The sequence below is a fragment of the Tachypleus tridentatus genome, chromosome 4 (assembly GCF_004210375.1).
Source record: "Tachypleus tridentatus isolate NWPU-2018 chromosome 4, ASM421037v1, whole genome shotgun sequence".
Classification (NCBI taxonomy): Eukaryota; Metazoa; Arthropoda; class Merostomata; order Xiphosura; family Limulidae; genus Tachypleus; species Tachypleus tridentatus.
Window position 1 is genome coordinate 102,210,818 of NC_134828.1, and position 20,235 is coordinate 102,231,052.

Consider the following 20,235-nt stretch of genomic DNA (forward strand, 5'->3'; position numbering starts at 1 on the left):
GAAATATTGATACTCATTTTTACGTTGTGCTAGTTAAAATGTTTCAACACACACAGTTTTTTTTTCTTTCTTTTACTGTACAGATAAACACACACGTTTGATTGGATACTATTAAATTACACACACGTTTGATTGGATACCATTAAATTATCACAATATTCGTACACATAAAATATTTCGTTTCGTCCTTAACGACACACTTCAACATAAATTTTCCATTAAGTTATTCGTAGAAATCCTTAACAAAGAACACAGGGAGCACATTGAAATAGGTATAATTCAGTGGATTGTTTAAAATAGTTTTATAAAATATATTATAAACTCCAATATTTTATAAAAGAAAAAAAAAAACAAAGGAAGTAAAGATGAAGTGGGTTTTCCAAAAACTTGGTCTCTTGCAGCTGGCAGCTCCTTTACTTCAAATTTCTGGGCATAAATCAAAGATAAATGTCTTCAGTGAGGACCAACAAATGAGGTCGAAGAAAGAGAAAGTAAGAACTTATGTTTTATCTGTTCATTAGAGGTGACAACGTTTAGTGCAGATATGCTGTTGACGTAAGAATAAGGGTTAATGTTCATTTCACTCAGGTATGCTAAACGGCTCTGAAACTGAGCTAGATTCAGTTATGCTCCCAATTTTAGGATAAAGTTTTATATTCACCTTTTTCATATATGTTTTTAACGTATGGATAAAATTTAATGTTGAATTCATTCATGTATGCTTTTAATTTAAGGTTAAAATGTAATGTTGAATTCATTCATGTACGCTTTTAATTTAAGGTTAAAATTTAATGTTAAATTCATTCATGTACGCTTTTAATTTAAGGTTAAAATTTAATGTTGAATTCATTCATGTACTCTTTTAATTTAAGGTTAAAATTTAATGTTGAATTCATTCATGTACGCTTTTAATTTAAGGTTAAAATTTAATGTTTAGTTCACTCAAATATACTTTAGACTTAAGGATAAAATTTAATGTTCAACTCACTCAGACATAGTGTTTGTAGATACAAAAATAAGTATGTTAACTTATCATTTTTATGCATTAATACATCTATCAATAATATTGAAACTGGAAAATGTGACAACATAACGCCAGCGACATTGGAACACTTTTTATAATGAGGGTACTGAGAGACAATCAAAACACTGTAAACCCTTTATATGATGGAATACATAAGTATTATATTGTTATATTGTGTTAAAACTTATTAATGAAATAAGCAGTCCAACGCCCTTCCATAACACAAGTTTTGTTTGTTTTTGAAATTTGCACAAAGCTACACGAGGGCTATCTGTGCCAGCCGTCCCTAATTTAGCGGTGTAAGACTAGAGGGAAGGCAGCTAGTCATCACCACCCACCGCCAACTCTTGGGCTACTCTTTTACCAACGAATAGTGGGATTGACCGTCACATTATAACGCCCCCACGGCTGGGAGGGTGAGCATGTTTGGCACGATGGGGATGCGAACCCGCGACCCTCAGATTACGAGTCGCACACCTTAACACGCTTGGCCATGCCGGGCCCCATAACACAAGCACTACATTAAGATCGTATGACAATTAACGTTGTAAATTTATGCACAAAATTAATAGCTTTAAATAAAAAATAAAAAAGTAAATTCTGAACAAATAACTTTAGGATTAAAACATTAAGAGCTGGAATTCAACATATTTATAAATTTAGACGAATTTTCCACATTGTAACTTTCTTCTTATAACTAAACGCTGAGTTTGAACTTGCTGCCTTCGTTTCTCTGTCTATTCTTGACGCAGGGTTTAGACAAAGAAAACCTTCGAAGTTCATACTCTTGTTTGGAAAGCAATCAGAGTTTCTATGACTTCATACGGAACTGAAACGTAGATGTGTAATAAGTATAGTTATATTGCGTTTGTTTTAAATATAAAATGTGCATATATTGTAAATTTCGACTACCCCTAAACTCTCACACGTTCTTCCTCTTTTCACTACTCTAACTTGACTGCTTTAAAAAGCAATGGGACGGTATTTAAATAACATATATCTATATCTTTACTCATAATACTGATACCAGGATGAGTTAGGAGTTGAACTGTCATTTGTAATGCTCATTTAATGCCTCTTTAAAATTAAATAACACTAAATGTCTGCGCACTACCTCTGTCCCCACTCAGTTAATTAAACCCAAAGGGCTACAGAAGGCTATCTTAAAAACAAAGCCCCCCAGTAAGACAGTGGCAAGTTGACGAACATAAAACGCTAAAATTCGAGGTTCAATTTCCTGAGGTGTACACAGCAGATAACCCAGTGTGGACTTTTCTATCATGATCAGTTTCATGATTAATGGTTTAAGTAGTAGTATTTTTCTTATGAAAACTGTTTCAACTGTTTGAAATAAATATGGTAGTTGACTTTAATTTTATCTCAGTATTTCGTTAGGTTTATTAATAATATTTTGTATTGTTTTGTGTTTTCTCAGAAGACAATCGAAAATGAAAAGGAATATGAAAAGCTAATAAATGAAGCAGTCGAGACAGCATTGACAATTATGGCGTCAGGAAAGTGGAAAGAAGAGAGAGCACAAGGACATGATGTTGTTCAAAGCTGTATAGTACCGGTATACGGGAAAGTGTTTAGATTCATTGTAAGTGTATTTCACTCATGTGGTGGTGAAAATATTAACATAAACAGACTTACATTTACAACATTACTTATAAATATACTCTGAACTGATAGACCAACACATTTATGGACGAATGGGGGCTACAAGTACACTTTGAATTAAAATTAGAATTTGATTAATGAAAAACATGTGCGTCGAGCTACTGATGAGGGATAATGTTAATAAAACAGTAGCGAGAGTACAAACAATTGTGCTCTACATGTTTTGGTAATATTTATTTTAAATTATATTATAATACTGACTTCTCTTGTTTGGTTGGGTTGCAACCAGTCCTAATCTCTGTTTTAATTCACAGCTGTTATATTGTGTCAACGTTATTTCATTGGTCCTTTGTTCGTGTTTTCTTAAAGTCTGAAACTTTAATAAGCTCAATTACTTGGCTAGAACCTGTAAAGTAGGTTTATTGTAGCTTATTGTTGATAATCTTACAGGGATTAAGGGACATTATTAGTTTTAAGAAATATGAAAAATATGTATATCTTTATGAAAACGTGTTAAGAAGTTTCAACAACATAAGCAATGTGGAACTCTAAAACAAACTGTCAATAATATATCACATTATCTGAATTGATGTTATGTAAAAAGGTTCAAGCAAAACATTTAAATTAGTAGTTGAAGTACAGTCTCTGACAAAATGTTTGCATATTTCTTAACAAGTAAGTTCATTGCTATTACTACACATACACTTAACGCTGTCAAACTGAGAAATTCTTGTTATATTAAACATTTACACATTTAGTATGTATAATAAGAATGTTCTGAGGATATCATGAGCGACTTATTAGAATATCAAACAGTTTTATTATATACTTATAGAAAAATGTGTAATTTATCATTTCATCTATCACACCAAAACATGTTTAATGACAAACTTTAATATTAAATCATTATAAACATGGTCTGTAACTCTATATCAGTTCAAGTTAACATTCAGTACTTGGTTGGTCCTCGTACTCTTAATAGCTTCTGTAAGGCGATGTGGTATGTTGTCGACGGGGTTATTGATGTAATCTCCTCTGATTTTATTCCAGGTTGTAATTAAGCAACACTGTAACTCAGCTACATGAAACTAGCTGGTCTAGGGCCGTGGTTAGTAATTTTCCAGCTTAGGTTTGCTCAGCAGTTCTTAGTGAGATTACAATCTGGAGACTTTAAAGACCACATAGCGTCGAGATAATTTTATACAATACGTGCACTGTGGGCAGTGGCATTATCATCCTGGAAGATAAAGGTATTGTTAAATGTTGTCCTAGCATATGGGGAAATATCATCTTTACGTAGAAGGAGCCATTGATGTTTCCATTTCGGATATGAAAAACACTTTTAGCACCATGATGAATAGCTGCCCAAACATGTACTTCACCATTCCTGTGTGTTTCTTGAAGAAAAGAGAGTTTTCCTAATCTCTTCTCCAAACAAACGACGAAATCAGATGCTACTCTCAGCTTTAAAAAACGAGAAACAGAACTCATGTGAAAAAAATGACATGTCAACACTCTGACTGTAAATTGACATGCTGTTTTGACCAAGTAACATGGTGTCCGTGGTGAATTCTAGTTAATAACGTTTTAGCTTTTACAAATATATATATTTTTTTAAATAACGTTTCCTGTAGTCCGTTGATGTTTCAGGATTCTGGATACAGTACACTTGAGATACCCTATTGTTCTGGCAATGTCCGTTTGCTTCATACAATTTCTGGACAGTCGAACAATTTGCATCCTATAACTTGGGGCACGTGAAGGCATATTTCTACACCAAGTACAGAGAAACTGTTTGAACAAAGAGTCGATTTGTTTTTAAAAAAATTATACCAAAATCTCAGCATTTTATTCAGATCAGGTGTGTATATGTGTTTTGATGAACAAATGCTCTAAAGAACTTAAACTGCTCAGAATAAGGACTCGCACGTGTTTGTTGGAACATACATTACGTTGTCTGTTAACACTCGGGCACTTACTGAATAACTAATTCATGCATATAGAGGCAGAAATATCAGTATAAAACACTATGCAAACATTTTGATCAAGGCTATAGTATCGAACACTGTGCTTCAATGTATTTATTATTAATTCGCTCTTTTGAATAAAGTAAAACTAATTTTAAAATAATTCTAATAGAATAGTAAGAAATTACATTCTATATTTAGTAATTGTTTTCGTAAATCTGAAATTAAAGACAATCTATACTATATAATATTGAAAGTTATTGTGTCGTAATTCATACCTTCTTTTGAAATTTATTGTCTAGGGTATTATCAATTGGCCTCTCGAACATTTCCTGAGTGAAATTTTCTATAAAGTAGAACATGTTCCGAAGTGGAACCCAACTATTACCGAGGCAAAGGTAAAGAAACAACGTAACCCATGTGTAATGATGATAATACATAAAACCAATAATAAACCAACATTAATGTTTTTTTTTAAATAACTTTTAAGTTCCCTGGCTAGGAGTGGTCTAGTAGCTATTGGGATTTATGGTTCGTTACATTCTTAGGCAAAACTATTTCTACAGTTTTACGTTGTAGGTGCGCTACAAGATTGACGGCGAGACGAGACCATTACTAGGCCCAACATGACGAGGTGGTTACTAGGCTCGATTCGAATACCTGTCATGCTAAACATGTTAGCTCTTTCAGCTGTGAGATTGTTATATTATTACGGTCCACCCCACTATTCGTTGGTAAAAGAGTAGCCCAAGAGTTCACAGTGGGAGATGATGACTAGTTACCTTCCCTCTAGTCTCACACTGCTAAATAAGGGAACTGATAGCGCAGATAGCCTTCTTGTATCCTGGCGCGAAATTTAAAAATAAACAAACAAACAAGCAGAGAAGAGTGGGTGGTGGGCACCATTGCTTAGTTGTCTTTTTCCTCGGACCTGCCAGTTCAAAATAAGACAGAAATATGACGCAGCTAATTCTCTGTTGTTACTTTTTAGCAAAGCTATGCGCAATAATCTATCAGTGCTCTGTTCACCACGGGGAATCGAACTTCGAATTTCAGCATTTTAAGTCCATAAATTAACCAGGAGAGCCTTTGAGTATCTTTCTGTGAAAAAAAACCCTGAATAAACGAAACGATCATAAGTTCCAAAATGATCATACGCGCTTCTTTTATTGCGAGGAATTGAAATCAGAATCTTAGCATTGTAAGTCCTTAAATATATCGATAACCCCTGGCCCCTGGGAGAGGTATAAATTCAAAAATTAAGTGATATTTTTCGAACTGTTAAGTATTAATTTTGTTTTGAAACTTTTCTCGTGAAATCTAAACTACATAAAAATAATAGATGATTCAAAAACAGAATATTTTGGAGAAGGTCTAAAGCGTCTTTTTAAAGCATATATTTAAATTATCTTCTAAATGCATTTAATCGTATGGTATAGAATATTTAAAGTTTTATAAGTGATAAAAATAAAGATAATTATATATTGTTTAGATTTTAACAAAACTAAAATTGGCAACATAGCCAACTAAAAACAACACAGCTTTCGAGTTTGAATGTTCCTGTGATTGTTCAGTTTCCTTTGATAATTGTATAAATTTTAATTTTCTAATACATATTGCAATCCCTTTACTCTTGATGTGCCATTGTTGTTAAAAGTGTTACTGAGATATTGCTTAAAGAATTAAATAAATCCGATAACTCGAGTGCTTTCGGAAGGTGGTCTTCCACCTTCATCAGGGGTGACATATTAATGGAAGAACGTGACGACGTTACACTGGCGATAACGCGAGGGTTTCTATGTTGTATCGCAAAGTTTTCAATTTTAGAAACGTAATCTGAATATTTTTTTTACCACAATTGCACTTAAGTTTGATCAAGGTGAGCCAGCAGGGCAACTCCACGATGTCCTTGGTGATCATAAGCCTTATCTTGGATTTTTATTCACATTTGTTGTTGATAAACGAAAGCCCATCTTTCGAAAGCTTCGATATTATATGTTCCTGTTTCTGATTGTATTTTAATTAGGTTTGTGATACTATGCAATTTTCGAGTATTAATAATTAATTGAATGTAATTCGTAGATAAATATTTCCCTTCTACAGCATGTTTGAGAACTTTAATGGACTGTCACTCCATGTTGAAAGAAAAGGAGATGACGTTTCGGCTACTTCATGAACGTTTCCCTTCTTAGTCAGTCCATTAAAGTTCTTAAACCTACTCTCTACTAACTATACAGTTCTAACAAAACAATGTATTCCATTCTCTACTGAATATAAAATTCTATTAAAGCAATATATTACATTCTGTAGTGACTGTGAAGTTTTACTGAAACAATATACTCCATTCTCTACTAACTATAAATTTGTACTGAAACAGTATCGTCCATTTTCTACTAACTATAAAGTTCTACTGAAACAATATACTCCATTCTCTACTAACTATAAAGTTCTACTGAAACAATATACTCCATTCTCTACTAACTATAAAGTTGTACTGAAACAGTATACTCCATTTGCTACTATAACTATAAAGTCCATTTTCTATTACTGAAACTAATATACTCCATTCTCTACTAACTATAAATTTCTACTGAAACAGTATACTCCATGCTCTACTTTGTTCTACTAACTATACTCCAGTTCTAACTATAAAACTGAAATATACTCCATTCTCTACTAACTATAAATTTGTACTGAAACAATATACTCCATTTGCTACTAACTATAGAGTTCTACCAAAACAATATATTCCATTCTCTACTGACTATAAAATTCTACTGAAAAAATATACTCCATGCTCTACTAACAATAAATTTGTACTGAAACAGTATCGTCCATTTTCTATTAATTATAGAGATAATTCCTGTTGAAAAGAACAACGTGATTCCTTTATCTAAAGGTCATAAAATTAAAATTCTTGTTTCAGATTCTTCGCAGAATAAATGAACGAACAGATATTATACATATCATTTCAGCACCTGGAGCTAAAGGTCTTGTATCTGGACGGTAAGTTAATCAGCACCTGGAGTTAGATACCGTGTATCTGGACGGTAAGTTAATCAGCACCTGGAGTTAGATACCGTGTATCTGAACGGTAAGTGAATCAGCACCTGGAGTTAGATACCTTGTATCTGGACGGTAAGTGAATCAGCACCTGGAGTTAGATACCGTGTATCTGGACGGTAAGTGAATCAGCACCTGGAGTTAGATACCTTGTATCTGGACGTTAAGTGAATCAGCACCTGGAGGTAGATACCGTGTATCTGAACGGTAAGTGAATCAGCACCTGGAGTTAGATACCGTGTATCTGGACGGTAAGTGAATCTTTACTGTCAAGATCAATTTAAATATATCTGATCCTCTTTTTTCATAGGTAGTGAATTTTCGTCAGAGTTTTCAGTTGCTCAGATAAAACTTAAGAAATACGAGTCGGAACATACGAAGATTTGACAGAGAATATTGATATAATATTAATATTAATACAGCTTGATTTTTTATTTGTTAAATACTGTGTACATGAGAATGTCAACAGTTAGTCAGGTGTAACTTAATATCAACAGTTAGTCAGGTGTAATTTTCTCACACAGAAGGGGTTAATGTATAGCGTGTTAGGCTGCGTTCTGAAAGGACCGATATCCGAAAATAATATGTCGCTGAAGTCACTTCTCACTTTCAGTTATTATGTGGGCATTGTAACTGAGCCTAACCCACTTATTTGGTTAAGAGTAGCTGCGTAGGTGATTTTGGGCGGTCGCCCTTCCACAGTTCTAAATTAGGTCGTTCAGCTCGCGTGTCGAACAAAGTGCCGTTACGTTGAAAGTACCAAGTAAGTCAATTTAAGATCAATAGTATTTTACACTTGGTGTACAGGTCCTTTGTCTCTCACATACGTCACACCATGTTATTACAGCGGGTGTGAAGTCAAAGCATCTTATACTGGTCTATACCAGACAGTGGCGGTGTGATAAGTGATACAGCTGCCCAGGCCATTCAGGGTCCCTTAAAATTGGCATTTGAAATTTTGAATATTTGAATTGGGAGGATAATATTGTCGAACACTAAAAACGTTTTAGCTGAGGACAAACAAACAATGTTTGCCGTTTGAGAGAGTTATACCGCTTAGGTCAGGTCCTTTTTCTCTTCACAGGCTCCAGGTGCTAGCATTACAATTAATTAAAAATCAATCCCATGTTTTATGGTAATAGATCCGGTCTTTTTTTTTCTATCAAACTAATACATTTCTCATTTTATTGTTACAATCTGTGTATAATCAATGAATTACAAATCATATTCCCTTAACACACTTCACGTTCTACCGTTACGACTCACACGAAGTCAGTACAACTATTTTAATGGGAATAATTAGAACTTGTTTTCTTTAACAATCTTACATTGCTGTATTATAGTCCATATAACACCAATGCTTTTAACTTTATTGTGATTATGTTAGTTGGCCTTATTCTTCCTATTACAACTTAATTATAGAATACACGTGGAAATGGTTGACTTAGATTCATGGGAACGGTGCTAGTACTCCAAATCTTCCACGTGACTTGCATATGAAAACTCATTTTTATAATCTATTAAAAATTCTTTGGATAGGGTGTAATAATACGTAACGATCAAAATATCGGCGTTCGGTAATATAATTAATGTTATTCAGATCAACTGTGTTATTTATATGTTGAAAGTCAAAATAAAAGTCTAGATATTTACATATAAAACTAATTTAAAAAATGCTTTGTTTGGATCTGTTCCTTTCCTTTTGACAGAGACTTCGTGACACTGAGAACATGGCAGAGACGGGGAAAGAGTATTGTTCATGGAATGGTTTCTGTAAATCTTCCCGAAATGCCAGAGCAACCTCCGAGAGTGCGGTAAGTTGTTATGACACCCCTTTCCTTTGTAATCAGAACAAAACTGAGTCTAGAAAGCTATAAAACACATTAAATAAAGTTATATTTTGTATAAACAATTTCCTTTGGAACAGGATTTCATATTTAAATAAGGACTGATAAGCCTGCTACAGGTAATATCCTGATTAACTTACATACGACATTCACTACATTTTGTTTGCTATTTCTTCTGCTGTCTTCAGTTGATGTAAGCTACGTAAGATTTTCACATTTTTTAGTCTGCTACGTTTGCTGCCATCTTCAGATATTCTTCTGATTAACTTAACATAATTTACATAAAACATTCCCCGTCACACCAAACATGCTCGCCTTTTCAGCCGTGGGGTCATTATGATGTGACGGTCAATCCCACTATTCGTTGCTAAAAGAGTAACCCAAGAGTTGGCGGTGAGTGGTGACGACTAGCTGCCTTCCCTCTTGTCTTACACTGCTAAATTAGGGACGGCTAGCGCAGATAGATCTCGTGTAGCTTTGCGCAAAATTAAAAAACAAACCAAACATAAAATTTTGCTCTCTCCCATTAAAGTGGCACAGCTGTACATCTGCGGACTTACAACGCTAGAAACTAGGTTTCGATACCCGTGGTGAGCAGAAAACAGATAGCCTATTGTGTAGCTTTGTGCTTAACTATGAACAAACAAACAAAATTATAAAATTTCGGCCGCTCGGTTTGCTACCATCTTGAGGCCTGAAAAATACAGTTTTATTAAAGTAGACATAAATGTGAAGATTTATTAATTATGCTATAGTTTTCATTTAGTAAAACTCATTTGATTATGTTAGCTAATTCTTTGTTTAGATCACTTGAATACCCAGTTAGTTTTGTTAGGCGAATAAAAATGGTAACGTAATATTGTTTTTTCTTACGTGGTTCAAGCTATACTGATTTTATTGTTTTTTCTTACGTGGTTCAAGCTATACTGATTTTATTTCTTCCTATTATATATTCAGGTACTTCTATCTTTAACTTACGATCCTGTTTGTGACGTTTACGTTATTCATTGTCATTCCTCTTTCTGTTCTCTAATTTACAATAGAATTTCAGTGTAATATTTTACATATTACATTTATATTTTATTTTAGTTCATATTTTACCATAAGGAAACAACGACCATAGACTGACAGTATAGGCTTAGCAGCCAAATTTGGTGCACCGAAGAATTAATTACAATAAAAGTTCGTTCTTTAGCCACTCAGGAGTTAGATTCCCCTCGGTGGACTCATCAGATAGCCTGTTGTGGCTTTGCTATAACAAAACACACTCAGGAGTTAGATTCCCCTCGGTGGACTCATCAGATAGCCTGTTGTGGCTTTGCTATAACAAAACACACTCTCTTTTCAGACACAAAGCACACCGTAATGTTTTCTTCTGAACATAATTTTACGAAAATGCAAAACGATTTTTTTAATTTCACAGAAAAGATAGTGGGATAATGTAATGATTAAACTTTCAGAGGGAGAAAAAAAAAACAATAATTAAACTAAGTCGTTTGAAGAAACTAATTTTGCATCGTAACTTCTGTTTATTGATGTATTGTGTTTCGTCTGGACTTAAACGTGTTACATTTTCTGATTATACACAAAAATTCAGTCAAATTCTTTGATTTTAAAACAACAAAAGGTGCTTCCTCAGATTAATATCTTCTTTTAAAATTGTGTATTACAATAACATTCACGTTTCGCTATACATTCTTTTCTACTCGTACATTTAGTTTGAATTTCGCGCAAAGCTACACGAGGGCTATTTGCGCTAGCCATCTCTAATTTAGCAGTGTACAACTAGAGAGAAGGCAGTTAGTCATCACCACCCACCGTTAACTTTTGGGCTATTTTTTGCCAACAAATAGTGGGATTGATAATAACATTATAACGTTTCCACAGCTGAAAGGGCGAGCATGTTTGGTGTGATGGGGATTCGAACCCGCGGATTACGAGTCAAGTACCTTAACCACCTGGCCATGTCGGGCCTACTCGTACGTAAGTGTTGAAGTGAAGTATGGTTATTGTAATTCTTTTAGGAAATGGAACTCTTTGAAATATTCGAAGTAAATTAAAAGGAATTGTATGAAGTGAAACATGGATCAGTTCTTCTAAAGTTGTTCTAAGTTACAGGAAGACAGAATTTTTAACTGTTATTCTTATGATTTTATAAAGAGATATATAATTCTTGTTGAAAAAATAAAAGTGTGCTCAGAGAAAACTTTCGATGTTGTATATCTTTCATTATACATTAAGTATTGGCAAGACAGGTTTTCATTATTACATTCCACATCAGTTAGATTACCTTGAGTACAAGTGAAATCATTGCGGAGGCTGCGATGTGCTAAAGATCTTTTCACTCGTGATCTTTGTTTTATTTATTTATTTGCTTAGAAATAAGTACAAAGCTACACTGTGCTCTGCCCACCACTGGTATCAAAACCCGGTTTTTAGCGGTGTGGGCCCTCAGACATGCCGCTGTGCCACTAAAGGGCCATTTGTAATTAACGAAGTTAAAGCTGCTCTTGTAATAGGAACATTTAGTATTGGTTATATTCCAGTCCAAATAAGCCTTGGCATAGAGTATTTGGGGTCCTCCCGCTAGTACAGCGGTAAGTCTACAGAATTACGACGCTAAAATCAGGGGTTCGATTCCTTTGTTATGTGACTTTGTTATAAGAAAACACACATGTATTTGGGTATACGGAGTGACAATGCGCGTTAAAAAGCGTATATAAAACCTAACTTTTAACGTTAACTATTCCTAAATTGTAAGTTTTTTTTTATCCTTTCCTTATGTGTTAACTGACCATACTGACAACTTTCTAACCCTATTTCACTGGAAATGTCGGTATTTTTTATGTCGCAGTATATTCGTTTTCTTTTCCTTTAAAGACATATTTACGATTAGAATGTTATACCTCACTTCTCTCCTCTTCATTTTCTAGCTGAGTTGTTATATTCAATCCGAGAATTTGCTGTATTCATTTTCTAACTAGAACATCCTTGACGCCCCAAGACTACCATTCTTCATTTGCTAGTTAAGACGTCTTTCACCGTCTCAAAATTCACCTTGTTTATTTTTTTAACTAAAACATCCCAGCTGCCACAAGATTTACTTTATTTATTTTTTACTAAAACATCCTAACCGCTCCAAAAGTTACTCCTTCATTTTTTAACTAGAACATCCTAGCCGTCCCAAGATTTTCTACTTAAGACACCCTACTCAAACCCAAAACTTAATTTCTTCATTTTCTGGCTGGGACTTCCTAAACCAACTTGAGATCTACAGTCACCGTCCTTTCCTATCTCCTGGGCCCGGCATGGCCAAGCGCGTTAAGGCGTGCGACTCGTAATCCGAGGGTTGCGGGTTTACATCCCAAATCGCGCCAAACATGCTCGTCAAAACAAACAAATCCTACCTCCCAGTCATACCGAAACGTAATCTTATATTTAAATTAGTTGCTATCTTTTTGATAAAATATGTCAACCATTTAGTGCAATAATTGTTTTTGTTTGTTTTTGGAATTTCGCAGAAAGCTACTCGAGGGCTATCTGTGCTAGCCGTCCCAAATTTTCCAGTGTAAGACTATAGGAAGGCAACTAGTCACCACCATCCACCGCCAACTCTTGGGCTACTCTTTTATCAACGAATAGTGAGATTGACCGACACATTATAACGCGCCCACGGCTGAAAGGGCGAGCATGTTTGGTGCGATGACGATTTGAACCCGTGACCTTCAGATTACGAGTCGAGCGCCTTAACCCACCTAGCAATGCCGGGACTAGTGCAATAATAACATCGATGTTTTTAAAGACACATCGCCCCCTAGTGACACAGCGATATGTCAAAAAAACCGGGTTTCGATAACCATGGTGGGCAGAGCAGAAATAGCCCATTGTGTAGCTTTGTGCTTATTTCCAAACAATCGCAATAAAGACACATAGGTGACAGATTATACAACTAGTATTCTTACATATGCATAGTTTAACTTGTAAGGCAGCGGGCGAGCGAGTGATTATGATAAAGTCAATAGCGTAATGATGCAAAATTAAGTCTTATAATATATTTTATATAAGTTAAAATGAGTAATACCTACAATACATATAGTATTTTAATACGTATATGTGTATTATACCGTCAGTTGACTCACTCTTCCACTCACTTACCCAAAGAAGGAGAGCCCAAGAGACATATTTATTAATAAAAAGAAGGGCATATGAGAAGTGTTTGGGAAACTGTTGTGACGCACGAGAAACATGTTGTGTACGTTCTACCTGTCACGACCAATCATATTGGAGATGTATATATTAGTTATTTTAAGGCTTAAGATGAGTAAAAAACTATTGTTTAAGAAAGGACGTGCTCTTATTCGAAGCTGAAATTCATTGTTTATTAAATGTATTTTTATTTTGTTACTAAATAACATTTAGATTATTTCGTAGTTTGTGCACAGATGTTAACTTTAAATGTTGAAGTGCTCTGATCAACTTCTCGGTTTAACTGACAGTAAATCTTTGCATGAAGTACATCTAAGCGTAAACAATATAACACATTCTACATTTTGTAATCTCTATACTAACCATCTAATGACACTTCTATTGTTACTTATTCGAGAGTTTCTATAGTTCTTATTTAAGCGACTGTGACCATTAGATTGTTGTTATCTACAATAATCTCATTTAAGGAAAATAAATGGAACTTAGGGTTATTTTATTTCAACGTGATTCTGATTAAAAAAAACACTTTTGTTTTTGAATAGAGGTGAACAAGGGCCTAGCGTTTATATCATAACACCAGTAGAAGGTTGCCCCAACAAATGTCAAATGCAGTGGTTATCAAATGCCAATCTCAGGGTTAGTTTTGGTTTTATTACTACATGTTTCTTGTTTGTTTGTTTTTACATTGCTTATTGTTTATGTGTTATTTAGCTAGTACACGTTTTTCTTGTTTATAGTGTCTATAAGTATATAGTATATGCATAACTCGAAAACTAGTAGCTAATCCTACACAAATTAGTGGCTGTGCTGATTATCACAAAATCTGCTGAATGATAGAAACACTAAAACTGTTTTTCAACAGTAATCTAGTACTATAGCTTTTGAACAATAGAACCTATGCACTCATAAGTTATTTCATTGTGAAGAATCTTCATCTGAACGTTAATGAGTTCTTCTCTTCTTTTTTGTTAAGATTTTGGTGAAAGTCTTTTGTCTTTTGTGAAAGAATTTACTTAGAGAAGACCCGTTGTCAATGATAAACTAGGCATTATATACTGGGAAAATGTCCAAAAGTCATGAGTACCCTAGTATCACTTACAACAAGAAGGTTGGAAGGTGTTATGTTTCCATTATGAATGTAGTCATGATTGGATTTCTGTTGAAGGTAAAGCGACCTGAAAGTCGCCCGAAAATCGTTCTGAAGTAGAAGAAATAGTTACAATAAGATATTCACTGCAACCACTTTCATTATCTTCGACCGTTCAGTGATTAATAGTCATAGATGTAATGACCAGACTTTAAAAAAAGAAAGTCGTAAGAATTAGTCAAATAACATATATTGTTTGACTTTTTAACTAAGTGCTCAAAATGCCCTAGATCGTGTTAAAAACCATTTTTACAGTAAAGCTAAAAATTCAATGGCTTTGAGGAAAAGTCGTTCTTTAGGAACACGTCTTATCAACATCGAAACAGCAGAGCCAAGTGTGGTACTGTAGTTAACGTGCCTAACCCTGAATCTGCGGGCCCCGTTATCGCAAAATACAACAACAAACAAACCCAACAACAACTAAAATAATAATAATAACTGGAACAAAGTTAAAAACTCTTCACACTTTGGGACCTTGGAAGTGCTGTAAGGAAGATGTTTCACTGTTTGATCAGACAAGAACAGCTCAAGAAATGGTGGTTCTGGCTGTTGGCTAACTATTTTTCAACTAGTCAGTACAAAATTAGATATAACTATTACTGACAGCCCTCGAGTTGCTCTGAGCTAATCTAAGAAACCAAACAACATCAATATTTGGGGAGTTTCTTTCATTTCTAAAATCCCAAACTTGAGCAACGTTTTTAACAGAATCAGTTGTTTATGTCTTATAGACCTAGGAGAATCAAGTGCAGATGACCTCCCCCCACGTTAGACGATATCTGTTTCAGGTAAACCCAATTTATCCATTACATGAAGATCAGAGTATCTCGCACTTCCTCTGACCACTTTTTCAGGTCAATTTTCTCTGTGTTCGTTGTTCCAAAATCTTTCACATACGAACAGTTCTATAGGTATTTTTCTTATTCATTTATTTTACACTAATCGAGGGCATTCCTATACACACCATTATTTTAATGCTGTTGTAATAGCTTAAAACTAGTCTAGAGAATTTTCTCTTTCATAGAGTTGCCTCCAAAACATGTGAAGTTCTATACAACCAACTTAGGTTTAGAATTTAAAAAAAACAACAACAATTTATTACGAGACTGTATTTTAAAATAACCGAAACTTCTATTGTTTCTTTTATGAATGTATAATATACACAATAAAGCGCGTATTAAGCAGATACACCTATTGAAGTACGAGTATTTAATATAATTAATATATATGTATATATGGTTTTGTTCCGACAATGTTTATATTGTTTAAGAAGAAATTTATTTGGGTTTTCAGGGTTGGCTTCCACAGTACTTGATCGACCAGGCAATGTCTACCGTTATGCTTGATTACGTTGCTAACTTACGGAAGTATGTCAGCTCCCAAGCAAAGACCTTTAGACAGTTTGACTAACTGGTCTACGGTTGTAACATCAGTTGTAAATATCATGCAGGATTTTACTACTCCAGTCTGACGAAACAATACACCTGAAGGAAGCTAAATGTAATATTTTAGTTCACAATTAACGTAACATTCTCGTTCTGGTTAACATGGATCTGGTTCAGCGCGATCCTAATCCATTCTAGTCGTGGAATGGGCTGATGTCACCGACTGACGTTCAACATTTATCGTCAGTAATTTTATTTAAAACGTAACATAAAGCACATCAGCATCATTAGAGCATGTCAGAACATAAGTCGTAATATCAAGTTAATGTCAACTGAAATAAATGAAGAATCGATTCGCGCAATTTGATCAATACACATCTTGATCCAAGAAAATAAAATCAATGTCTTATTTTAAGACCATCAGACATTTCAGTCAGAAAAAGGAAAAATAGGACGTTGTAAAGAGGTTGTCCAATAAACAGTGAGTTTAATTTAAAGAAATGTTATCTCTGTTAAGTTTTGAGATTAGTTGCCAACTTGTTGAAAGGAAGTGGCTCTTCGGTATTTTCAGTTTTATTTAGCATTAAGATTGTTCGTTAAATTTTTAGAAGAAATGTTCTTTCGGTATCTTTATTATTGTTAAACAGAGCGATTAATCGTTTTCTTAATCTTAAGAAATGCCTTTCTTGCTACATTTTAAAATGAACGCCTAATCAGAGATGTAAAACTATCGAGAGAGTTCATGAAATGTTTTGTAAACAACTGATTTTATCTTTCCTCCTCCGAAACATCTCTAAGGATGTGTTATTTGACATAAAACAGGATAGTTTTGGTCACAATGTACATAGTAAAATAACTTTTATGTTAATGGAAAACGAAGTAGTTTTTTTGCAATGCACATAAGAAAAATAATCTGTATGTTTATATACAACAAAGTAGTTTTTATCACAATATACGTAAAAAAATAATCTTGATATTAATAGAAAACAGAATAGTTTTGGTCACAATGCACACATGGCAAATAAACTTTGTATTTTAAGTGACATTTCTCAATAACGAAGTATTAGAGCCCATGTGGTTTTTTACTTTATTAGTTGTTAAAATGAAAACAAACAAGAAGAACAAACAAATAATTATAGAAATATTGGTTATTATATGAAATACTATTTTAAATATTACAACGACCTATGTTTTATTGTTATTGTTACCTCTATAGTAATGTAATGATAATTATAGAAATATTGGTTATTATATGAAATAATATTTTAAATATTACAGGACCTATGTTTTATTATTATTGTTACCTCTATAGTAATGTAACGGTAATTATAGAAATATTGGTTATTATATGAAATACTATTTTAAATATTACAACGACCTATGTTTTATTGTTATTGTTACCTCTATAGTAATGTAATGATAATTATAGAAATATTGGTTATTATATGAAATAATATTTTGAATATTACAGGACCTATGTTTTATTGTTATTGTTACCTCTATAGTAATGTAACGGTAATTATAGAAATATTGGTTATTATATGAAATAATATTTTAAATATTACAGGACCTATGTTTTATTGTTATTGTTACCTCTATAGTAATGTAATGATAATTATTATTGTTACCTCTATAGTAATGTAACGGTAATTATAGAAATATTGGTTATTATATGAAATAATATTTTAAATATTACAGGACCTATGTTTTATTGTTATTGTTACCTCTATAGTAATGTAATGATAATTATAGAAATATTGGTTATTATATGAAATACTATTTTGAATATTACAGCGACCTATGTTTTATTGTTATTGTTACCTCTATAGTAATGTAATGATAATTATAGAAATATTGGTTATTATATGAAATAATATTTTGAATATTACAGCGACCTATGTTTTATTGTTATTGTTACCTCAAATAGTAATGTAATGATAATTATAGAAATATTGGTTATTATATGAAATAATATTTTAAATATTACAGGACCTATGTTTTATTGTTATTGTTACCTCTATAGTAATGTAATGATAATTATAGAAATATTGGTTATTATATGAAATAATATTTTGAATATTAGAGCGACCTATGTTTTATTGTTATTGTTACCTCTATAGTGATGTAATGATAATTATAGAAATATTGGTTATTATATGAAATAATATTTTGAATATTACAGCGACCTATGTTTTATTGTTATTGTTACCTCAAAAACAATGTAATGATAATTATAGAAATATTGGTTATTATATGAAATAATATTTTGAATATTACAGCGACCTATGTTTTATTATTATAGTTACCTGTATAGTAATGTTATGCAATATCTCGTACCTGAAACCGAATTATGCCAATTCTATTTTGTTTCCCATGTTGTATTGCTGTTTTGTAAAGATAAATTTATGTAGAAATTGTTTGTTTTGTTTTTTCTTTTAACTCAGCACATATATAATTTATAATGTATTTTATTATTTTGGTGAAATGTGTATTTCGATTAAAATATTTGAGAGAAACATGTATTTGTTTATGGATTCTTATTTCACATGTTTCCACTATATATATATATATATATATATATGATATTGGAAGTTCACAGAAAGATTTTTGATAACGTTTCGTTTTAGCTGTTACTTCTATAGTCTAAATCCATGAACTGTAACAGTTGGATGAATTGTCGTTTATCAGCTTCCCTAATAATTTTACTGTGAATGGTAACTTGTCAAACGATTATTAGATTATCTTCCAATATTACACTTGGGTTGATTTTGAAAAGGTTTGAAACTTCGTGACTTATTAAGGATTTGAGCCACTTGGGGTCGCCAAAATGGAAATATACAAAATATATGTCTAATTTTATCAATACTTATTCGAAAGATGTTTGTCAATAAATCTTCTTAATATATATCAGTTCCGTAATTTTCATACGTGAATGATTATTTGGTGTTGCTGAATGGAAACTGAAATATATATAATGTTTTTATAATATATTCTGTATTATCGTCTGCATACAGTTCTGTTACTTCTACTAGAGGGCGCTACAAGCTAACTATTTTAATACACTTGAGAGTCGTACTTTGGGTTGATTGTGAAAAATGTGAGCGTATAGTCTGTCGTATAACTTTATGAAAATCTGTAAATTAAATATAAGACGAAACGTTGCTGACTTACAGAGATAGTTACTCGAGCGATACCATTCTAGAATCAAAAAACAAATTCACACACACAAAACCTTAGCAAACTGTGAACATTACAAACAAAACAGCAAATTCAAGTTACATCTTTAAGACACTAATTTCAAGCTACATCTTTATCATACTTATGTCACGAGAACAAAACGTTGATTTATAATAATTTTTAACATTTTATTTACGTGTTCGATCAGGTCAATATTTTTTATTTGATTTGATCAGGTGCTTGACTTGCGATCTGAGGATCGCGGGTTCAAATCACCTTCCCACCAAGACGGCTCATCTCTTTACTCATAGGGTGTTATGATATAACGTTCAATTCCATTATTCGTTGGTTAAAAAATATTCCAAGAGTTGGCGGTGAGAGGTGATGACTTCATTTTAGTATTTCACTGCTAAATTAAGGATAGTTATCGTTAATTTATCAGTTGCTTTTTTAACATTTTAAGAGCTTATTTTGAATATTATAATTGTTATCCTCAGCTAATTTAAAACCATTTTCAGGTGAATATAAAGAACCAAATTGAAACAAAATTAATTTACTATTGTTAAAGAATTCTCATTGTTTCAAAATGTTTATTAAAATATTAATTGTACTTTTCCTTATTTTACAAGTAAAAATAATTAAAATGTATATTATTCTACTGGAGCTCGTCTGAGATGCAAGAAGAACTCAGTCTTCAAATTATATGAATCGTGGTTCGAAACTTTCAAACAAACCACTGGATATAATCTTCTGTAACTTATGTAGTATACTAAATATTCAGTTTTCATATTGATTTTAT

At 32.9% G+C, this 20,235-nt stretch overlaps 1 protein-coding gene across 4 annotated transcripts; it reads left to right on the top strand.

The window, feature by feature from the left end:
* The first annotated feature begins 187 nt into the window (after positions 1–187).
* Positions 188–17,633, top strand: LOC143249793 (steroidogenic acute regulatory protein, mitochondrial-like). Of its 4 annotated transcripts, XM_076500222.1 has the most exons (8): positions 190–272; positions 402–491; positions 2,460–2,624; positions 4,914–5,009; positions 7,538–7,617; positions 9,384–9,488; positions 14,270–14,363; positions 16,168–17,631. In XM_076500222.1, exons 2-8 carry the CDS (start codon positions 471–473, stop codon positions 16,282–16,284), a joined length of 678 nt encoding a protein of 225 aa, XP_076356337.1. In that variant the 5' UTR covers positions 190–272; positions 402–470; the 3' UTR covers positions 16,285–17,631. The 4 variants fall into 4 exon arrangements, with proteins under 4 accessions (XP_076356338.1, XP_076356337.1, XP_076356336.1 ...); XM_076500223.1 differs by lacking the exon at positions 402–491 and having other exon boundaries at positions 188–272; positions 16,168–17,633; XM_076500221.1 differs by having other exon boundaries at positions 190–491.
* Positions 17,634–20,235: the final 2,602 nt, after the last annotated feature.